At 45.7% G+C, this 23,264-nt stretch overlaps 1 protein-coding gene across 4 annotated transcripts in view; it reads right to left on the bottom strand.

The window, feature by feature from the left end:
- Window positions 1–22,877, bottom strand: part of MITF (melanocyte inducing transcription factor) — an 82,996-nt gene extending 60,119 nt beyond the window's left edge. For all 4 annotated transcript variants that reach the window (XM_065749561.1, XM_065749562.1, XM_065749563.1 and 1 more), the window contains exon 1: window positions 22,694–22,877. In XM_065749561.1, coding sequence (XP_065605633.1) covers window positions 22,694–22,797 — 104 coding nt within the window. In that variant the 5' untranslated portion in view covers window positions 22,798–22,877. The remainder of the gene's footprint in view (window positions 1–22,693) is intronic.
- Between the last annotated feature and the right edge of the window lie 387 nt (window positions 22,878–23,264).

The raw sequence follows: 23,264 nt of genomic DNA, 5'->3' as shown, positions 1-23,264 counted from the left end.
CATGCAAAAGAAGAGAGCAGCAAGGGGAACATATGACTCACTAAACATTTGCTAATCTATAGCCCATCGTCAGAAGTTATTACATCTGTATCATGTTTCAGAAAAACATGCAGATTTTCAACACTTATCTCAGAACTACAGCACAGAGTACTCTATCATGGGTTACCACAGCTACTGAAAGGAACAAACCCAAGCACAGTAACCTTCCAGAGGAACTAAACATACCAAGTCACCCAGAACAGGCAGAAATAAGAGAACTATCCCTTAACAACACCATACTCGTTGATTAAAGGGCTTTTTTCTGATCTTTATTATAAACCCAACTCACTTCTACTAGATGTAAAAGACAGTGCTGTCCCAGTAATGTCTACAAGAATGTTATTATTATTTTTTAAATCACCAAAATTCTTTTCAGGCTTCCAGAAGGACCTTGTCATCTCCTCCCATCTCATGCATCTTCAGAGCTATTTGGCACAAGAGGAGGCAACGCCTCTCTTACAGCTGAGCAGATAACCAGTCTTGCTTGGCTGTCTGAATCACTGTTTTAAATTAAGCACAAGAATATGGAAAATCCCAAGCTTCCCTTTGCTTCCCCATACTCCTACTCCCTGTTTCAGTGGGGGAAGTCCTACAGACCTTCATGGAGAAGCTCCAGGCACAGCAGGCCCCAGGCTCCTTGTCCCATCCACCGCTGGCTCACAAAGCCACTGTGTAAAGTGATTTGGGAGGCGAACCTGGCTGCAGGGTTAGGTCTGCAAGTTGGCATTCATTATGGAGCAAAGAGAGTGTAACACCTAAAGCCAGACTGGGTATGGCTCCAAGTTTACAGAATCCTATGAGCGCTCCAGCACGTCGTTTTCCTTCCCTTGTAAGAAATACTGGCTTTTGCTGCAAACGCTGTTGCAGCATGTAATAACTGAGCACGATAAATCACAGAATCATTGAGGCTGGAAAAGACCAGAGCAAGTCCAACTGTCAACCCATGCTCACCACTCCCACCAACAATGTCCCTCACCCCCAAAACAGTGACTCCATCCCCTCCCCAGGCAGCCTGTGCCAATTCCACCTCTGGGAAAAAAGTGAAGTTTTAAACTGATGAAAAATCCCAGTGAAACCCTTAGAGGAAGGGAAGGTAGGCAAGGAGGTTGGGCCTTGCACAGCTGGGGATACCAACGAACCAGATGTCAGACTAAGGAAATCAGAGAAACCACATCAGTTCCACAGCTATCACCAAGTACCTTAGAAGAAATACCAGAAGCCAAATACCAGGGAAGCTTTTTCTTCCTGCTACTCAGAGTACAGACGCATTTGGGGTAGATAACTTTCCTCACACATGCTCACCAACAAAGAGCTTAACTCCTGACAGCACTCAGCCCCCTCTGCAGCACTTGAGAAACAGCAATGCTGCCTGAACCAACAGCACCTGGAAACCACCGAGTAAGTCCTCATTAACTCTGGCTAAATACCATAGATTCACACCCTATAAAGTTCTGCTGCCTAGCAAAGAAGGAGAGGCAGCCTTCAATTAACACCTCCCTTCTTGTTTAAAGGACAGTTTTGTGCAATTACTGGGACTGAGTTCTGTTTGCTTCGCTCATGAGAGCACTCCATTTCTTTTAGTGGGAAAACTCACAATTCAGCTGTCTTCAAACAAGCTGCAGATCTGACTTCTGTTGCTCTGTGGCCTTAATGTACTTGATATGAAGGCTGTATCTCGTGCTAAGGCACCACCTTCCTCCTCACCAGGTAGGTTCTGCACTGGCCAACAGCTGCAGAAGAGCTGGATAGCTATCAAATATGAGCCAAACAACTGAAAATAAGCAGACTGATCTGTTATTCCCACTCTTGCCAGCAAGTGTTGCTGTTTACCAAGGGAAAGCAAGAATGGAAAGGAAAAAAAAAAAAGAATTAAAAAAAGCTATTGCTAAACTTCCTTATTGTGTTTATATCCAAATTCTTCTGTGCGGAGTTCTGATTCATGAGCTGGAACTCGGTGCAGCCTCAGAAAAGCATGCTTTGATACCCTCTTAAAGCAGAAAGCTTGCAGATTAGTGTCTGCAAAAAAATAAAAAAAAAAGCCAAACAAAAAGAAAAAGCCTGAAGATGCATACACTCTTCTGCAGTGCAGATAAGCACATTGCAAATGCCTGAGAAGAAAATTTGTGTGGGGAGATAACTGCAGAAACTATTCTTAGCAATGCAGTTCTGCATCTGTTAAACTAACTCTGCTGGCACTGCGCTGAAAATTCATATTCACTAACACGTGCCCCAAATGTTGTGAAAAGGCTACTATTTTAAATTCAGTTTTATATAACCTGAAACATCTCTGAGAACTCAAGCAGGTATTTTCATGGCATTTTCTTGTATTAACATGACTACCACAGCCAGAGGTAAGACCACATCCCAAATCAACAACTGGCCATGACAACACACAGAAAAGGAGCAGAGCCCAAACAGTGGTCTCCAGCATTGGGCTCATAAGCAACATCCAGAGCTGTGCGTGGGCATCAGAAATGTTCAAGTTAAAAGCATGGCAGAAGGCACAGCACAGCCTGATCTCCCATAGAAACAGCCTGCACGGAGCTTAGCTTCAATACTTCTTTTGACTACATCATCTCAACCTGAAAAACAACTTCTGGTAGGATAAAAAGTTGGTTGCAGACTTTTTCTTTTCATTCTACCATCGGTGGTCTTCAAAGTTCTCCCATCGCAGTTTACTTTTGGACTCTGAAAAGCTGGGCAGAAGCTCATCCCAGTGCATCTCCAGTGCCTCTCAAGCCAAGCCAAGCAGAAACCATAGCACTGTATGCCTGGGTATAGCATCTTTTCTTACAGTTATGCCTCTATTGTACTGAGCAGAACTGGAGCCCCTGATGCACTTACAAACAATTGCTGTGAACAAAGTATTGCCAGATGGAAGGAGAACACTCACTCAGTACTTGGCTGAGGTTTTGTGAAGAAGGAAACTGTGAACAGAGCAAACCTCACTCTTAAATCTGTATTTAAAATCTCACCGAATGGCTGGTAGTGGTGTGTCTTTGGACATCACATGAAGAGCACTGTGAGGTCTTCTTGAAGCATTTCAGTAAGTTATCATCACACCTGGGAGCAACAGGAACCTTTACTTGTAGAAAAACTGCAGAGAATCCAAAGCCTAAGGTTCTGGACTCGATCTTGAAGGTCTTTTCCAACCTGAGCAATTATAGGATTTTATGAAGGGAAGAAAAAAACTCACAGCCTGCAAGTTGCAGGGACTCCAGCAAAAGAGTTTTCTGGTTAGTTGAGAGTGACACAGGCTAATGCTGCTTTTGGCTATCCAACTGACTTACACTCTCTCCCTTCTTGCTCCCACAAATCCTAACTCTGGTACACATTTTTAAAGGCAGTTTCCCTTTTTAACCATTTTTAAAGTCTCTTTCTAAAAGCTGATGGTACACATAGGGCTGCATGGCAGTTGCAAAGTATTTTTTCTGCTAACTCATCTTCATGGCAACAGTCAGAAATACCCTTCAGTAACCTGAACGCGTCAACAAAGCTTTGTTACAGCCCAGAATGTTTGTTGTAACAGTTATTTCACAAGCCTCTGGTGGGGCTGTATATTCTGGCAGTGTCAAATACATTTCCTTTTATTACAGAATCCATTTCGAAGCCATCAGAAGTCTCATTTGTAAGCTAGCAGTGCTATATTTAGATTACTTGGATTACAGATTTATTTCCCTCCCTGATGCTACAGAAGTGGACAAAAGAAAAGACAAGGGCAGCACCTCAGGCTGCAGGGCAATTTTCCAAATAAAGGAAAAGGTTTTATTATGCATTCTGAATTATACACCCATGTCTGTTTCATTATCTGGATCTGATCCTTCACTTCCATAGAGAAGCTTAAACAGACTGGACATCATAAACTTTTTTGTTTGTCTGTTCTGATTTAATTGTCCTACTCCTAAGGCTTTATTAAAGTTTATGCTCTTGAAGGCAAAAATACCTCCCAGGCACCTGAACAAAGCTGAAGGGAGCAGGATGTGCTCACGAGACACCTTCTACCCCCCACACATGCAGCCACTCAGAAGTTTGAACACATATACTGAAGTATAATGAAGTGGGCTTTGTGAGTCAAAATCTGACAGACAGCTGATGGAAGGAAAGATTTCAGTTACAACTGAAATAATACCCTAAGAGAATACACAAGTCTCCTGTGCATGCAACGATGAGCAGAGCCAGGCATGAAAACCATCTCAATAAACTCTAAACCAAACTAATAAACATGACTGGCAGGATAATGACCAATCCCCCAACTAAAGCAAGATATCCCTTTTTCACGTGGACTTGGAGATCCAGGCATCTTTGATGGAGTTCTCAACTCAGCTTTTTCATCAGTCCTGGATTAACTAGCTCATTTACCTCCTCAGAATAAATGATCTCCCAGCTGCAGAGCAGGTTTTAGTTGAGGAAAGCTTGGATTACTACCAAGGCCTACCCAAACACTTGGTACAAATAAACTGGGGGAGGATTGCATATTAGTTCCCAGATCTCTGGATACTTTTGGTTTGGTTTGCATGTTTTTTGAGGGGGGTGGGTGGGTGGGGAGGGCATTGCTCCAATAGTTTCTTAAAATTATGGTAGCAGAACAGAATGTGAAGATGAGTGGCACGTAGCTGCCAACAAATCAAGCATTCACAGTGATTCATTAAGACCAGGCTTTGATGAGCAGTTCCTGGTTTTGAAATAACTAATGAAAGAAGGAACCAGATGTCAAACGTGCCTGAGTTCAGTTGACTGGTACCCAAATTCCAGACGCTGGGCAAATGTACAAAATAAGTAGAATTCTATGTTTCCATCCAGCTCAACACCCTACCTCCAACGGATGAACACACAACTTTGCCAACCCTGTCCATGAGAGGGGGTTTGAACTACATGACCTTGAGGCCCCTTCCAAGCTAAGTCATTCTACAGTTCTATGAACCTGCCTGCTGTCTGTGCTCTGCTGCCCAGTGCCTCTCCAGCACCAAATCCCTTTGGGAACCTACTAATGCCTCCACAGCCTTCTGGAGCAACCAAATCCAGGAGTTAACTATTTATTTCAATTTAGCTCTTCCCTCTCCAACCTGTATTACTGCATTATGTGTACTTAATTTACTTTAGTTCTGTCAGGTCAAATGATGGTGTGGTTGTTTGGATCTTGAAGGTAAGGGGACAGAATAAAGTAAGTGAACGGCCACAGGCTAAGTACAGTTTCAGTGTTTCAGCATTTGCATTCAATCGTAATTTAACTTCTCTGTGCTTATGGAAATGTTTTCATTTGGAAAAAGTTCATATAGTCAAACCCAAATCTAATGGTCTGGTTTTCATGTTGAATCTTTTTCCAGGCTTCCATCTTCCCTTTCCTCATAGAAAAGGTCTTTAAAAGGCTTTTATCAGACACAATTTAGTCTGTTATAGCTATTTCCAGATGGTCTCTAATGAGATGAATGTATACACTCACTATGAGTTTTCCAATAGGGAAGAAATAAATGGAAGCAAGAGAGGATTCTTAAAACAAGAATCTCAGCTAGGACCTCAGGAGGTACGCTGCTTCATTTCTTCTAATAAACAACACGATTGGATCTAATTCACAGAGATACCACAGACTCCCAGTGACTTCACCCTTGTCTCTAACCCAGATGGCTTTTCATGGAAAGAGGGCCACATCAGAGGCAGGTATGCAGCCTGTTGGCACGCCTCACTGGAATCCACTGCCTGAAAATCCAGCCATTAGCGCGCGGAGGACTTGGAGCGAGCACTACTACTTTTATTGCACATCATCTTTTCTGAGTTATCGTTTTCCCTGCATTACAAGGCATTTGGCAAAGCAGGCAGAAGACTGAATCAGGAATTACAGAACAGACCTCAGCCACGCTATCAGCACGGCAGTGCTTTTTTCTCTACAGAACCCCTGTCCTGCTGCACATGGCTCAGCACACACAGCTCCTGGGATTACTTTCAAGCCTCTCCTTTTCTTTGAGATAAGCTCTGATACAGCACCATAAGACAGGTCATATGTGCAGAGAGCCTGGAAGGTCAGGAGGCAGATCTCCAGGTTCCTGACTAAGGCCAGAAGCCTCAGTAAAGCCACTATTCTCCTGTTTTCATTACAACAGGTTTTGACACTTCTCCAAATACACTACTTCCTTGTCACACCACATCTGAACTGACATTTTGCATCTGTCCTCAGCTCTGCTACCATCAATCTCAGAACCACAGCGAGTTTCCACCGACTGCCCAAGGAGACAGGGCTGGCATCCAGAACCACAGGCTCTTGAAATTTGAGAAGAAATGTTACAAGCAAGTCACCAGCTTTAGCAAAGCCATGATTCGATTCACAGCTTCGTTAATTTGAAGAGGTCCGTGCAGCATTGAAGATTTGTCTGCAGAACTTTTACATGCAGTAATGCATAAAGAAAGTAAACAGACATGGTTCTGCAGCACACACAAGCAGAGCAGGAGCATTACATCACCATGGATGACTTCCTGGAGCAATCAGGAGCTGGAGGAGGAAACCACAAGATCCAAAGGGATTGCGGGGCAACCTGAAACGTAAAGGCTGCTGAAAGAAGGACCTAGGAAGCAGAATCCCAGACGTGCAGGTGCCAGGTTACCCATACAGGATGCTGACAGGCACTGGGAGAGCAAAGACTCCTTCTTGCTGCACTGGCAGCACTGCCTCGTGGTTTCCTCCTGCAGCCATCTGTTTCCCATGCCTTCCTCTCAGGTTGCAGATCCGCTGTGAAGCACCTCCTTTCTCTGGGCTCACACTGCACCTCTCAGCAGCACAGGTCCCCAGGCAGGGATCCTGAGTGTTAAAGTAGGATAAACCACGACTGCAGAACAAAGCTGTTTATAGAGGACTTTCTTGTTGGAACTTCCCAGATGCACTGCTGGAAAAATAACATCACATTTCATCATAATTTCCCTGATGTGTGCCAGCTACAGAGGAGCCTTCTTGAACCTTCTGAAGCACCCTGTATCAAAGTCCCAGGCACATACACAATGCTATGGAGGAGAAACAAGGTTTACATCCCGATTAATTGTCCTGGATGAAAATATGGGCTCTGACATAATGTAACTGCTATTTTGGCACAACTTTTGAGGAGCATGAGTAAGCAGCCTCTCTTAATTGATGTGCAAATCCTGGAGTGGGTAGTAACTGCATAATAGCTTCATGTTGTCTTCAGAAAGCTAACACAGATGTGAACCCTGCTAAACTAGTCCACAGTTACCAGCCGTGGCTACACACTGGAAGAATTCAACCCTGTTTCATCCATCATATGCATTTTCTGTCTCCTGTGGAAAATGCATTTGTCTTCTATGGAAAACATTAAGACAGGATGGCTTGGACATCATGGCCACAATCAAAGCAACTGAGTCCAGATCTGGATGGTGGCAGGGAGGCTCAGTCAGCCAACCTAAACACCTTGGTTTAACAAGTTACCATTCAGCAGCTGAGGAGCAAGCGCAGTCACGTGTGCTGTTAGATCATAGCAAATGTGTACTAAGACAGCTTAGCCTACGGCCAGAGAGGTTTGTGTTAATGAGCATTACACCATATTTGCTATGAACCAGGACTTTGCACATAGATAACTACCGCAGCATAGCTGACATCAGTAAATTATTACACAGAATTAACTCAACTATGCACGAGCCGTAAGATGATTAGCTCAGTGATTCAGTGCATTTGGGATGTGATGCCCACAGAACAGTATAAAGCTGGAAAAGGGAGCCCTATCAGGTTACCAGAATGCTGGCATTACCACTCTCTCATTTAAAAAATTCAGTACATTAAAAATCAACGACAAAGTCATCAAACCAAACCCATTCATTTCATTGAATGCAGGCACGATATGAGTCACGTTTCTCACAGGAATGCTGGCTTTATGGCAGCAACATTCAGCCACATACAAACCAAAGCACGGGCCAGTTGGCTGCCATACAACCACAGATCCCTTTTGCTTTGATTTTAAATCAGTGGTATGGTTTTACGTCTCACTAAACTCCATGTAAATGCAAGCTGCTACGGAAGGAGACCTACCCTCCCATGTCATGGTCCTCAACCTCCTTGGGTTGGGTTTTGTCATTTTGCAGCCACAGCACACAGCCATGAGCTGAAGGAAAACATGGCTTTTTGGGGCACATGTGGACCTTTACCTCTGCCTCAATGAGAGGCACAGCAGAAGAGGAGCTGCCTCATCTGCTTGCTCCTTCAGCAAGGATGGAGCAGGCCTGTGGCTGGAGGCACAGTCATCCCTCCCAGAAGCAGCCCACAGCCGCAGGACATCAGATGTAGCCCAAAGCCACTCCCCAAGCAGTGCATAGTCCTGCTGGCAAACAGGAGATGAACTTTTACCCCAAATTACTGCCTTGGAAGTAGAGTAGTTAGGTAATAGATAAGAAGCTATTTCTTTTCCTCCTTAAATCACTCAAACGTTAGAAACAACTAAGGCTTGGATTCCACATTTCCAAGCTATACAGGACAGGGCTGTGGAAACACCAAGCCTCCACTCCTGCAAACTTACCTCTGAAACGTACTGGAGGAGACTTAGCACGAGAATGTTTTGTTCTGGAGCGTGTTAGGGCTACAGCCTGAGCACTACACTGGCATGGCAGCTGCCTGCTGCTACTGCCTGCTTTCCCAGCTCCTCTCCATCACATCCCACCTCCCAATAGTACGAGGGAAATGCTGGGGCACAAGAAAGCAAGTCAGCCTGTATGAATCAGCGAGATATTATCCCTCCAGTCCTGGAAAGCATAGAGCCATGGGTCCTACTGCACTGATGGGACAGCTCTAAGCCTGTCATTTTCTGGGGAAAGTTAAAACTGTGGGAGCAGTTCCACAGTCCTCTTGTCACTTCTCATCCAGCATCTGAGCACCCTGCACCTCCTGGCAACTACACTGTCACTGTCACCCAAACCCACATTGCAGAAGCTGTGCCATTGACCGAGTGCAACCACAAGTCAACATGCAACAAGAGAAATCCATTACAGTTCCCATTTAACTCAGAACATCCCTCAACTATCCAGATGCAGAGGTGAAGCAGCACCTTCACACGGCTTTTTATTAAGAGCTGGGCATCTAGCACAGTTCCCTCTAAACTGCATATCATCAAATTTCTGTACTTTCCTATTTCAATTTCTCATTACTGAGCATCTTTCATGTTTTAATTCACGTGACACTAGATTTGCTGCACTAAACAAACAACATCTGTACTCCAGAATAACACAGAGGTTAATTACTAAACCAGATTTTTAAGTGAGAGTAAAACTCTATTAATGCCTAAAGCAATGCTAAACCTGACAACTTAATTGAAGTTCAGAACTGCAGAGTTAAACTGCCCGGACAGCTTTACTAAGCAGCAGCTTGCACAGTGACCGGGCCCTGCCAGCTCAGGGTCTCAGTTTCCCTCAGTGCTTCTGAGTGGCAGAAAGACATCAAGCCTCTCCCCTAGAACATGCTGCTCTGGGAAAACACCCACCCTTAACTTTCTGCTCATTTCTCAACACTTACTGGAAATGCAGAAGGAACAAAAAAAGAAAAAAAAACAGGAGCAGTAAACATGGTTTATTTTCCATACTTGATGTTCTGCTATTCCCAGTCAACTACTGTTACCAAAACATGTCAGAGCCTGACAATATAGCACAAACTGGAGCCTGTACGGTCAGCACACGTTCACTGCTGCATCTGATACCAAAAAGACTGCCATGGCATGGCATAGCACCCAGCTCTTATTTGCTATCAACAGCCCTGTTAAAGATTTGCACTCAATTTCTGTAAGCTCTCCAGTTTGCTGGCCCCTGAAGCTGCCAAAAACAAACCACCGACCACTGAAATGTAGCCCTGGATAACTTCACACAGGACAACCAATGCCAGAACAGTCAAGATACTCAACTCCATGTGTTATTTGTTGAACAAAGCTTGTATGCTGTCCTTAGGAACACAGAAGCAGTTCTATGTCACAGAAGGCACTGTGCGCTGAAGAACACATTCTAGAATTATCCCTAGAGCAAGAAACGGCCAAAGTTCATGTTTACTATTTTAAAAGCAATTTTGACTTGATGCATGAATTCATAACAGACAAGTTAGTGCTGGTGCATCAAAGAGCTGGAATATTTTAGTCAACAGCCCCATGGAATTATTACTTTACACATTAAGCAGCGCTGATAACATCACAGGTGATGAGCATTTGTCAGATGCTTTGCACAAACAGCACTGAGGCACAGCTCTGTGCACCGGACACCTCTGCATCAAAGCTGAAGTGCTTATTACATGCAACACTGTGCTGCAGGGTGCTTTGCATCCCTGCTGTGAGGGGGAGCAAGACAGCAAGGAAGAAAACCTAGCCATCTCCAAGGCAAGGCAAAGGATGCAAGGATTGACCACCCTACTGATGCCCAGACAACTGCTTGATTGAATGACCAACCACAACAGTTAAAATTAAGAAATTACTCCCCTTGCCCAACTTAAAAAGCCGAGCTGAAACAGCACAAAACAGGTGAAAGGGTTCAGCCTCCTGCAAACCCACAGTGATACAAAGTTGGATGCAGTGATACAAAATTCAACAAGTACTTCCTATCTAAGTTGGGTACAAGTGAAGCAAAAATAAATAACCATACACCAGCTCTACTGTGCGCTCAGTCTAAGGCTGGAACAGGACCCCCGAAGGAGCTGCAGGCTCTCCAACTTTGGAAGAACACAATGCCAACAAGACATAGCTCAATGACATGACTCCACACCAGCAGCAACTGAACACTTGAAAGCAGGCCTACTCCAAACATGCAGAACCTTTCCACGTGAGATCTGAGAGTAGGTCAGCAGCAGAGCTCCCATTCAGAATGCTGCAGTCACATAACACTCCATCTTCTGGATGAACCACATGAGAACATGTGCCAACACCATGGGCACACAAAGCATTCAAGGAATCATTCATCATGATTTAGGCAAATCTAACCGCCTCTCTCTCCAACGCCTACAACTTTCCAATGCTAAGAATGTTATCTCTTCCCTTCATCTCACTCAGAATAAAATCAAATAACACAAACCAACGTTATAATCAGGACATCAGAAAGTAAATGGGTGGTTAACTCTTTTTTTTCTTTTGGGGGGGGGGGGGGGGAAAGGAAAAGTCTGACTGGTGGTGGTCTTCCTGTTCACCATCCCATATCAAAAAGATCTTAAGTGTCTTAAATGTCAAAAAGATAACGCATTTGGCTTTTCTTAAGGGGATTTTTTTTTTACTTGCCTTTCTTATGCAATCAATGGAAGAGCAATACACCAATTCATAGCATCAGGCTCAGAAGTCCATTGGATTTAACAACCTGCCATAAGCTGAATGCTCTTCTTCCAATCCAGTGCTGTGTTTAAACCATCTACTGAAACCTCAGCATAGCAGCACAGCTCCTGTGCTACAGGTTTGCTGGATCAAGGATGGAGGACTCCTATGTATTTGTTACCCGAGGGCTGCAACAAGTTTAAACCTATGCGTACAGAACCAATTGATTTAATTCAAATTCTGGAATAAAGAATATATTGAAGGGTTTTTCTGAGCTGCAGTTTAATTAAGGAAAGCCTTTAAGCATACGCTTAACTTTAGTGTGCATTTATGACAGCTCTCTTTCAAAGCAGCCACAGCATGAATGCTGAACACCTTCCTAACTTGCAGCTCCCACTACACATCGGATTCAAAGCACATTAGGGAAAGAAAGAAAAAGCCCTACAGCAAGCATTTCCTCAGGGAAAATGCTTTAGGGAGAGACCATACAGCATTTTAATATGCTGAGCACCTTTAAGATTTCAAATAAGCTGAAGTTGCTTCTAAAATTCCAGGTCATAAACCAGCCCATATTTAAGTTCTTGAATTTCAACTCAAATTCTCATCTTCTTCAAGCAAGATGCCAAGAAACAGAATAGAGCCTGTTACCAAGACCTTAGATACAATTCAGTTAAATTATCCAGATGGTTTCCATTCCACAGAAAATACTAAAGCAGCAGTTTGCTGAGCACAGCGTTCTCTAAATGCACAAAATAAAGCGAAAACAATACACAAGTGAAACGTGCAAATGCTGAACCAGTTACATTTTTGTTCCAGCAGAAATGCAATACAATCAGTACAATCTTGCAGTTCTAGAGCACCCGTCTTTCTGCTGCCAAGGGTACTCTGCAGGCTACTAAAGTCTCAACAGCTGAAGTGCACTCAGTTTCTAATTTCATCACTGATTTTTCCCATACAGAAGGGAAGAACTACATTTCCATCAGAGCTCCCAAAGCCAAGTGCTCCTTATAGCCCTGCATGAAATCAAACAGCACCTACTGAACGTCTTCAGTACTCGGGATGAGTCTGCAAGCAGCCAAATTTAGCACTTCCCAAAAGCACAGCCTGATTCTGCAGCACTTCAATGCAGGGAAGACTGTCTTGAAAATAGTGATTACAAAATTGGAATTTCAAGAGATATGAAACTCCTTGCCACAAGAAAAAAAAAGTAAAAACAATAATAAAAACACTGAAAGCAATAACAAAGGCAAACAATAACAAAGATGCTGAGACTTTCTGCATCATGTCACTTTATAAACCCAGTCTTTCCTCAGCACAAAGACATTAAGTGACAGATGTTAAACGGATAATGGTACGACAGCGCCTGAAATCGTTCAAATCCAACAGCACCATTTCATTTTATTTCAAGATTGATATTTCTTCCCGTAGCATCACCACGAGGAAGGGCTGGTACCTCCCAGATCCTCCCAAGACAGAAAGGTTCCACGCAGCTATCCGTGCCACATGAAAGAGTCACCCCAGCATCTGCAGGGCCAGCAGCTCTCGGGCACACTTTGTGCGGTAAATACCAAAAGCTGTGTTAGCTGAGAACCAAATTATCACTTGCAGAACAGTTTTGCAATTAGATTGAAACTGTAAATTGTGCAACAAGCTAAACTCCAAAAAACAAGCCTGTGACGGAACAAGATTATGGCACTATCTCCTGCCTTAATCACTTTGCTCCTTGGAAATTACCTGCTTTTATAGTTCTAGCCTCTCTTGCTGCACTACGCACTATTTTGCATTGCTAAAAGATGAAGTCCTTTCACAAAGTGACCTGTATGTGTCTCCACTCCTCATATTCTTCTCTACCAATATATACCACTAAAAGAAGCCCTTTGATGAACAATTCCAGAGCCAGTTTCCTCACCTTCTGCTAACCCTCTGCTTCCCATAACTCTAGGAATGCTCCGCCTTCATCCCACTGCCTGTGCCACAAACATCACCACTCAGATTTCACGCAGCTCCCTGTATTTCAAGCTGTGACCCCAATTGCTGAAACTTGGCTAACTGCCTTTAAGAAACAGATGGGGCTGAAAAAGATCTAATTTGTGAGCATGTCCTCTGTGCTTCCACTCAAAAAAAAAAACATTATTTTCTGAAGTAGAGTGAGAACAATCCCAGGTGAATGCACACTGTGTTACTAAGCCACTCCCTCTCCTACCAGCTCAAAGAACATTACACAAGGCAAAATGGAGTAGCACTTGTTGAAGATACACCTTGAAAATCGCATGGCTCGTTGGTTTGAACACTTCTGAAGAGTGGTGGTCACATTCAGACCTGTATTTTGGGTTACACAGAGAGAAGAATGGGACTCCAAACTTCCACATCCTGAGCAGATAAGATTGAGTTATCTGCTTTTCTCCAGCTGTGTGGGAGCAGAACCATCTTTGGAGCCTTGCTCTGAAAAAAAGGTTTAGCGACAACCCACCTGAAACAGTTAAATAAGCCTTCAAGGGACAGCACTAAACACAAAAAACATGGATGTCTGCAGTATATACTCTTACATCCCCCACTGGCTGAGTCAGGCAATGCCCCACTCAGTATGCCACTCCCCACAAGGCCTTGGCAGCAGAGCTCTGGGCAGCCTGGACTTGTGAGAAACATCCCTTGTTCAGGACACGTGGTCTGGATGAGGGATCCCAGAAGGTCCACTCCACCCCAAACCACTCCGTGGTTCTCGGAAGCCACATTTTCCCCACGCATTCTGTAATGAATCTGAACACCTACTTCTCGTGGGTGTATTTTCTGTTGGTTTTTTTTGCAGGGTGTTTTTTTGTTGGTGGTGGTGGTGTTGTTCTTTTTTGGTTGTTGTTCTTCATTGCTGTTTTTATTTGTTTGGGTATCTTTTTTTCCTCTCTCTAATTCCACTGAGGAGCAGAGCACACAAAAAGGAGATGATGCAATGCAAAACCAAAGGAACATAGCCCTAGGTGCCCAACAGGATGTGACAGGTGGACAAGCAGAGCAGGAGGATGAGGTCACAAAATAAGCAGTTGCACAGCACACCACCAATCTTAAATTCCAAACTCATTATGCACAAAACTAACAAACAAAGGAGCAGCTTAACAGATTTACACTATGCCTTCTCCAAGGGTGGAATATCAGATAACAGCTTTCGTCTTACAGCAAGAAATAAACAAGTAATCCCCACATCTCTTAAGTGTGCCCATGCCTTCACTAGGCAAACTGACATCCGGGATGTGTCTTTGGCTGGGCTGAACTTGCTAAAACTGTAAATATTTGGTACAAACAAAGACTGCAGAGTAGAAACCCAAACAATAGTTAATGGCATCCCAAGGGACCCACTGCAGAGGCCCCATGCTTCTTTGTGCTCCTAGCAGCCCACAGTGAGTTCTTCCCCTTTGCTTCTCTGTAAGATCACCTCCTTTCTGCGTGTTGACATATCTCATTTCTGATTTCACACCCCGGGGTTGTTACTTATTTATTTAGAGCGAGGTACACAAACACTGTGAGAAGGAAGGGGCTGGTTTATGCGCTCTCCCTCTGTACTGCTACTCTGGCTTTACAGTCTCGTATTACCACACAGGGTCACATCCAGAAAAAGCACATCCAAAATAAACCTTCTTTTACACAAATTCTCCCTCTTTATTTAAAGAATCCTAAAAAGAAGCGGCAAACTTGTACAAAGCAGGCTGAGCCAGGCTCTCCCATTCCAGATCCCCCAACGATCCCTTTTCAGCTCCCGGCACTGTGAAGCTCCAGGAGCACAGCCCCCTCCTACCCCTACTCCTCACCTCTCAGAGTCTGGCAGCTCCCAGTGCCTGCTTCCATCTCCTCACCCTGAAGCAGCTCACAGTCGAATAAGCTCCATCCCAAGTCTTCCAGCTGCCTTCTTCTCATCCAGAAAGAATCACAGTAACTCCTATTTTCTGTATGTGTTTACATGTTACAACAGGATGGCTGGGAGTAAGATTAGTAAAGATCGTTAATCATCCCTTTCTCCATTCTCTGAAGCATCCCTCATTCAGAACATTCCAGTGGTTCCCACTTCTTTTTCTTGTTACTCCTCTGGTTTCTCTGAATCCAAAATCCCTGCCCTGTCAGGTTTCTACTCTTTGTATAGCACTTTGTGCTGCTACATACCACGAAGAAGAGGATTGGTGTTGTAGCATCCGCACTTTGAAAGTGCACAATCTTTTACTGGACTAATGCTTACAGGCACATCAACTTGGCAAGTTTCCAACGCCTAAAATATCTCAAAGCTGATTAACATCTTTCCATATACCCAAAACACTAATTTTCCCCATGTAAAGTCCTATCTTCTTCAATTTCAGACCAAGTACATCCTTTAATGGCACAACAGGCCAAACCAGGCACATCACCCTTGCACACACACCCATGAAGTTCTGAGCAGATACAAACCTTACAGCTCCCTACAACTTCAGCCCTCGCCTCTTCACTCTTTGCAACCAGTAGGTGGAGAAAGCCAGGTTGGCTCAGCACAATGAGCCACCTGAGTCTACTATCATAGAATCATTAAGGTTGGAAAAGATCTCTAAGGTCACCTAATCCAACCCCAACACACCCCCACCACGGCCACTGACCACCTCCCTCAGTGCCGTATCTACCTTGTTCCTGGACACCTCCAGGGACGGTGACCCCACCACTGTGCCAATGCCTTGCCACTCTGAGAACAGATTTTTCCTAATATCCAACACAATGCACAGCCAAACATCGAAAGCAGCAGCTTGAGACAGGTTTAAGTTCATTTTGTGTCAAAAGAACAGCACAAAGGGAGACAGAACATACCTGTGAAACTAGACCACGGGTTTTTTGGGAAGCATTTAAAAAGGATGAATCCAAGAGATTGCCACATTGCCTCAAACGTGTCAGTTGTTCTTAGATGAAACATTCTCACTAAATAGCCACTGCAGGATCACCCTCCAGCTGCCCAAAAGCAAACCCAATATACACCAGGTATAGAGGGCAAAAAAAAAAACAGGGTATTTGTTTGTTCTTCTCCTCCAAGTAATACACAACTCCCAAAGCAAACTCCCCATGTCTGCAAACACACGTCTGCTTAAATTGTGAAAGCATAATCTTCATGGAACTGATTAAAAAAAAAAAAACTTGTTTACTGCTAAAGGCTGCTAATTACAATATTAAAATAGTAGCCCAAACCCAGCATTAAGCTCACATTCTGCTTTACATAGCAGTACAGGCACCAATCATCGCAGCGAGCAGTCCTGCCGGCTGACGCTGGAAGCTGTAATTATATACAGCAGCAACACATTTCTGTCCTCAACCTGCCCGGCCGGTCCTCGCAGCAGCTGCTGGCAGCAGGGCAGGGCAGGGGGCTGCACACCAGTTGCTCTGAACCACGGAGCACTGAAGGAAATGGTACGAGCCACCCGGCCACAGCTGCACGCTGAGCAGAAAGCTTCTAACACAAACAACAGCAGCCCTTGCAGCAGAGATGCTACCAGAAAAAGTGAGCGTGATCCAAGCACGCTGTTAGCGGCTGAAGTACAAACTAGCAGCTGCATTCTAAGCCTTCCTTATCCATCTTTACAACTCTTCTATGTGTAGCAACGATACCCACGCCATGAACAACCTCTTTAAAATCCCTGCTTTCAGGTGAAGCCTGTAGACATCAACAGTAAGGCCTGTGTGAGTCACAAGGTGACCTAAGGCCAACATTACTGGGACAGAGTGCTTTGAGAAGGCACACAACTGCTGCAGGTGCCCGTGTAGCACTGGCACAGCCTCAGCACAAACTGTGCCTCCAGCCATCCCTGGGCACGAGGGCTGGGGGCACACTGGAGCAGTTCTGAAGCTCAAATCAGCACCAGCACTTCACAGCTGCTGCAGGTGAAGCAGTGGTATTATTTTGCCACAAGTCTAGAAGATGATGCTTTTCCCTAAGCTGTTTTCCTCCCCCCATTCCACTGTATGAAATGAAGTGTGAAATTATATGCAAGTCAGTAGTTGCATTCCACTTCCCAGCAGCGAAACAGGCACTAGTATAATATATAGTGATGTAGTAGTTAACAGTACAGCAAGATCTGCCAGACTATCCTGCCTCATCACACTGTCTCTGCTCCAGCAAAAATGATAGGAAAAGACAATAAATTTTATCAAGCACAAACACTACAATAATACTTAGAATCTTAGAATCTTAAATGGAAATAGACAGACAATAATGGCCAAGGGCCCGAGCAGCCTAACGAAAGCTGGACTCTCATTTTGTTCTCAGAGCTGAAATGGCAGACCGTGTTCTGAAGACAATTAGCAGTCAACATGCAATTTCAATTTTTAGCAGGAAAGTAAACAGAACATTATTCCTGTTTCAGCATCTCAAAGTGGCTCCTTTGGGAATGCAGAACAGAAACGGGGGGTATCTTCTGTACTCTTGTTTTTAACAGCCACACAGATTTCTTCCTATTACACTTCTCACCTTAAGAGATGGGAAAAATTCAGGAGTAAGATAATGCATACAAGAGTCTCTTTTGCTCTCTTCTAGACCCTGAGCACACAGTGCAGCAGGAGTTAGTCCCATTGCCTCCAACAGCTCTCTGAGACCATCACAGGGAGTGGGACAATGCAAACACACGCAGCACAGAATGAGCTCCATAGAAAAACACACTGATCCCAGTTGAAACTTGCATTCTCGAAATCAGACCTAGATAGCAAGCAAAGCTTGGCAGCCAGGCATGGATTTACTTCATGCAGAGCATACGTACTCACAACAAATGCAGCCAATAGCTCAATAAATGAAACCAAAAGACGTGCATCTGCCGAAAGGTGCAGAGTCAGTGCAGTCAGCTCCGTCCCAAAATATCTGCGTGCTGCATGATGAGCTTGGCAGCCAAGCAGAGATCTCCTGAGAAAAGCAGGCCGGGGAAGCGAAAAGGTAACGTTTAATAGCTCCTATCAAAGCAAATGCTGAACAGAATTTCATGGGCTATTTCTGTGCTGAACAGCAAAGGCCTACTGCAAATAGCAGAGTGCCTCTAAAGAGAAAAGGTCACTGGAATCTTTCACAATGGAAAATGCTCTGTTGCAAAGATCAGTACCAGCTCCTAATACAAAAGAAATACCATTTTTTTGGTGCAACTTCTTATTGTCTCCATATGTTTACACAACAGAGACGCCAATCACAGCCGTTCCTTTTAAGTCCATTTTCAAAAATAAAAGGACACAAGAATATTTGGCTGACAGGGTTTCCTTCGAGTGAAGTGAACACGAGGTGCAGAGCAAACGTGGGATTACTGACTCACTGGCAGAAACACGACGGAAGACATTTCAAAGACACAGACCTCTGGCTCAGCTCTGCTCCCCCAGCCCTCAGCTCAGGCTCCCACCCTTGCCTTCAGCCAGCACAAGCCACATGCCACTTCCAACTCCAATATTATTACCTTTTAGTCTCAAATACATAATGATCATCGTAACAGACAGTAAAATATTTCAGGAACTTTTAAAATCTGTTCCTCCAAGATAGATTTTTATTTTTTTAAGTGTGCTGAGACACGGTTCCTGGATGCGAGCACATGTGACCAGTTCTAAATAAAGTCTATTTTCCACTTCTTGCACAACTGGAACAGATGTAAGCAGTAGCTTGAACAAACTGCATTGCAGAACCCAACCAGAATATAAAACACTTAAATATGATCTGTAAATAGCAGTGGTACGAAGACTACCTCCAGTAATGCACAAATTCCGTGACGAGAAGCCTCGTGTAATCAAGTTCAAATTTAATCACACTGCAAAGTTCATTCGCAAAATTAATTTTGATCATCTGCAGATTGAGGCGCTTCAGAAGAGTCCTGTTTGGCTCCAGAGTAAGCACACAGCTCAGAAATGTTTGCCTCTGGTTACATTAACATTTCCTCAACAAACAACAGGCGTTATAAGGAAAGTTATTACTAAATTCAGTCTTCAGTGTTTAGCACAGCAGCAGGAGAAAGCAAGTGCTCTCCAGGGGATCCCAGCTGGGCAGAGGGGAGGTGCAGGCAGATGGAAGTAAGGCACCGACAGCTTACATCACTGCCACAGCAATGACAAACTCTACAGCTCAATGCTATTGCTCATAAAGCAAGAACAAGCTTCCTCTGCAAGTAACACACAACTTAAAAGCATTTCCTAATAATTTTTTCCACTAAAAATAACCCCAGTAGCTGGATTATTCCAGTGCTTTCAACCAGTCTGAATATACATTGGCTGCAAAAGGGCACAACCAAAAGCAACTTAACTCCAGGTATGTGGCTTTATTTAGAGCAAGGAAGTGAATGACAACAGCTGATAATTATGTCCTGGCACTTCAGAGGTCGCTCATACGAATGCACACACATTACACAGAATCAAAACACAAACGCATTTGAATTTATTTTTTCTCTGCTACTTTCGGGTCACTTCAGAGCACTGTGTGCATCTCAGCAGGTCAAGCTGTGCTTTCAGTGGTACTCACTCAATATTCATCCAAAGGGAAAAGCACATAGAACAGGGCAGGAGCTGGGTCAGTAAGCAGTAACTGCATGCAGAATAGGCAGCAGGACAAGGTAAATATTACAGCAACTGGGAGCAACAGCTGCAGGCTGTGAGGTCTTCCCTTGCAGATCCCAGTTTGATACCCAGAGCTTTAACAAACTAAATGATTTAAAGAAACCACGTTAGCTCTGTGACAGATGTACCATAACAGTGTTCTGGTGACTGTGTGCAGAGGTGGCATCTGTGTTTACTTCTGGCAACTGCTGATGCTTTCTTCAATCGATTGTCTGAAAATAAAACTCCACCCATTTCATTGTGCACTGCTTGCACCAAAAAGGAAACTATTTACCTGTTCATTATACAAGCATGTATGTACTCAAGAGTATGCACTTATAAATTAGGACTATTGGCCTCCAAAAATACAGCAGCAGAGGAATTATGTCTGAAAGTGAGGAGGGGGAAGAAAACCAAGCCCAGCCACTGAGGCACGAGTTCAAATCCAGTTTCCTCCCACAGCAAGGAGTCACTCTGGAGAAACCAAACCATCTTCTCAGTTTTCAAAGATGTTCGACCACAGCAAATTCCAGAAAACCCAAAGTGTATCTAGCACTTTGTACAAGAAGCTAGGATCTTACAAATCTGAAGGGTTTAGGAAATATGGTTGGAAAAGATGCATCTTTGCCCAGTGAGTTCTGCTCATCCCTTGTGATTAAAGCTTTTTGCTGACATTTTTCTTCGGCCTCTAGCATTCAGCTGTGGCTTGGCCCAACTTTGTACAGTATTTACAGCAAAAAGCTTTTGTTATTGGACCCCTGGAGGCGCTGGATTGCAGATTTGAATTATGAAATATGGACAAACTGAGAGCACACCAACAAGGAGGAATATTGAGCTGGATGTCATACACTCAAAAACAAGCAACTGGGGAGGAAGGGAGGAGAGCACTATCTGAACAAGAGGAAGCCAGGACTGAGTTCAAGTGCCAATAAAACATTTCTTCTAGGGTCAGAGCCACTAGCACTCCTACATACTGCTGAGTTGCATGTCTTCTTCTATCTACTCACAGTTTCAGTGCTATGAGTAAGCTGAGGATGCTTCCCACTTCTTATTGTTAAAAAGCATCAGAGAAAGCCCTGAATGTTGCTAGGAAATCAGTAGTTCTCACAGGGGAAAACAGAAGATCACTATTCAGCCCCATCCATACCCTGACATCAGTGCTTGCCTCTGTTCTGCCTCTTCCCCTGGGTGAGGCTGTGGAGAACATTGTAAGAAAGTAGTTCTCCTGGCCACAGCCCCATCACGACACCGCTTTAACCTGCTGCTGCTCCACTGATGTGCCATTACTCTGATTACATTACAGGAGAAAGCAGCACAGCAATGCTGGATTCCCCAGCAAACACCCGTCAGACTGGGTTCAGGTCTGAGCAGCACTGAAAGACTACTGAAGTCCCCACAGATTACAATCTGCACGTTACAAAGCAAGCAGGTTTGAGAGCAACTTCTGCCACCCGTTATCAGCTCCCATCAGTCTGGCTCCGGGGCCAGGTTTACATGGACCTAGCAGAGACATCTGGGTCCTTGGCTCTTCAGCTCCAATGGGCACAGGAGGCAGCTGGGTGGGACTCTCCTGGAAGTGACAGCTGCACACGAGCCAGTGGGTGACACAGCAATGTCAGCACATCAACATGCTGGGGAAAGTCAGGGAAGCCCACAGGTCTCAAGGCATCACATCCCAAGAGTCAAAAGCACTTGTAACATTTGTGCAAGACAGCTTACAGCTGGCAGAGGTGATGACTGCAAAGGGACAGTTGCTTGCACACCAGCCAGAACCTGTGGCTGCTACAACCCGGGCTGACTGCTGTGCAAGGTGTTGGTGACCTGCACAGTGACCACTAGAACATGGTCACTGACCCAGTGCCACTCTGGCTGCCCCCCAGCAGCAGGTCCACCTCTTCTGCACCCTTTCTGTCCTTTACCACGAGTCTGCTGTGCTTCAAAAAGTCCCTTTATGCCCTTTGAAGTCCACCTGACAGGCAGCACAATCCAAGTTCACTCCAGCAGTTTTTAACATTTACCCTCCCATTCATTTTCCAACTACACGCACAGACCACAGAGCATTGTCTGGAACTGCAAGCCGTGACTGTGAAGGCAGGATGCAACGAGACAGACCCACAGCAAGAACCTGATGCTCGGGTGAGGGTTTGCTGCCAGCCCTGGGGTCGGAGTGGAGGCACACAGGAGGAGGGGGAGGGCTCAGAGCACGGGGGGTGCACCTCCAGCCACCAGGCACAGCAACACCCCACAAGAAACAGAACCCTCCGTGGTTTTATTCCCTTTTATATATACATGTATATATATGTGTATATATATAAGCAACACAGCCGCTTCAGATAAGAATAAAGCGCGTATCCCCGGAAAAAAACACTTCAGGAAGAAGCCGACACGCCTCGCCGAAAGTTTCCAATCCCCAGCTCTCGCACACAACACACCTGCTTTCAAAGTCAAATGAAAGAGAGCGGCCCGGGAACGCGAGACCTTGCGGCGACCGCGCTCCCAAAGCGCACAGCCCGGAGCGCACCGCCCGTCCCCGTGCGGGGCTGCGGTGTGCGGGGCTCGGCGGGACCGTGCGTTGCATCGCATTGCGTTGCATCGCAGGGCAGCCGGCCCCGTGCCCCGCCGACAATGCCCTTTACATAATGACCCGGCGGGGACGGGCCCGCCCCGCGCAGGCCGAACAAAACTGCCATTCTTGCACGAAGCACCGGCTCAATGGCTGCTTTTAGCGCTCTGCTCCGCGGGACGTTCCCCTCCGCCGCCGTTCATCGCTCTCTGCCCGCACCCTTCCCCCTCCCCCCGCGCTCCGATCCACGCCAGGACGGCGCGTCCTCCGCGGCCCGTCCGCCTCCCACCTGCTCTTAAGGGGCTGACTCTTCAGCTCGTAGTACGTCTTGGGCTCCTCGTGGAACTCCTCGCCCACCTCGAAGTCCGGCACGATCCCCGACTCCGCCTGCATCGTCGCCGCCGCGAGAGGAGAACCGCGAGGTGACCGCCGCTCCGCTCCGAGCCGCTCCCGCACGCCCACGGCGCCGCGGTCCGCCCCGCCCGGCACTGAGTCCGCCCCGGGGCCGGGCCGGGCCGGGCCGCCTCCTCCGCCCACCGCAGCGCTGCGGCTCGAGCCCCGCGCCGTGCCCACCTCCGGCCCCTCGGCCCCCGCCCCAGCTCACGGCGTGACGTCACGGGGCTCTGAGAGCGGCTGGGCGTGACGTCACCGCCCCCGGCGAGGCGGGGCTTTCCGTGACGTCCCGAAAATCCGCGTTTCGGGGTCAAAGTGGAAAAGTACAAGCTGGGGGACGGCCCTGCCCTGCCCTGGCGGCGGGCGAGAGGATGGGAGGGACGCTGAGAATGTAAACGGTGCGCGGGGGGAAAAGCGTCGAGGCGGCGCGGAGTGGGGTTTGTGGTGCTGCAGGACGCCGGGGATTC

This window comes from Cyrtonyx montezumae, unplaced genomic scaffold, assembly GCF_038088225.1.
Source record: "Cyrtonyx montezumae isolate F1298 unplaced genomic scaffold, pur_monq_1.0 scaffold_6, whole genome shotgun sequence".
Lineage (NCBI taxonomy): Eukaryota > Metazoa > Chordata > Aves > Galliformes > Odontophoridae > Cyrtonyx > Cyrtonyx montezumae.
Note: the sequence above shows the minus strand (reverse complement) of the source record. Positions and strands in the feature narration are given on the sequence as shown.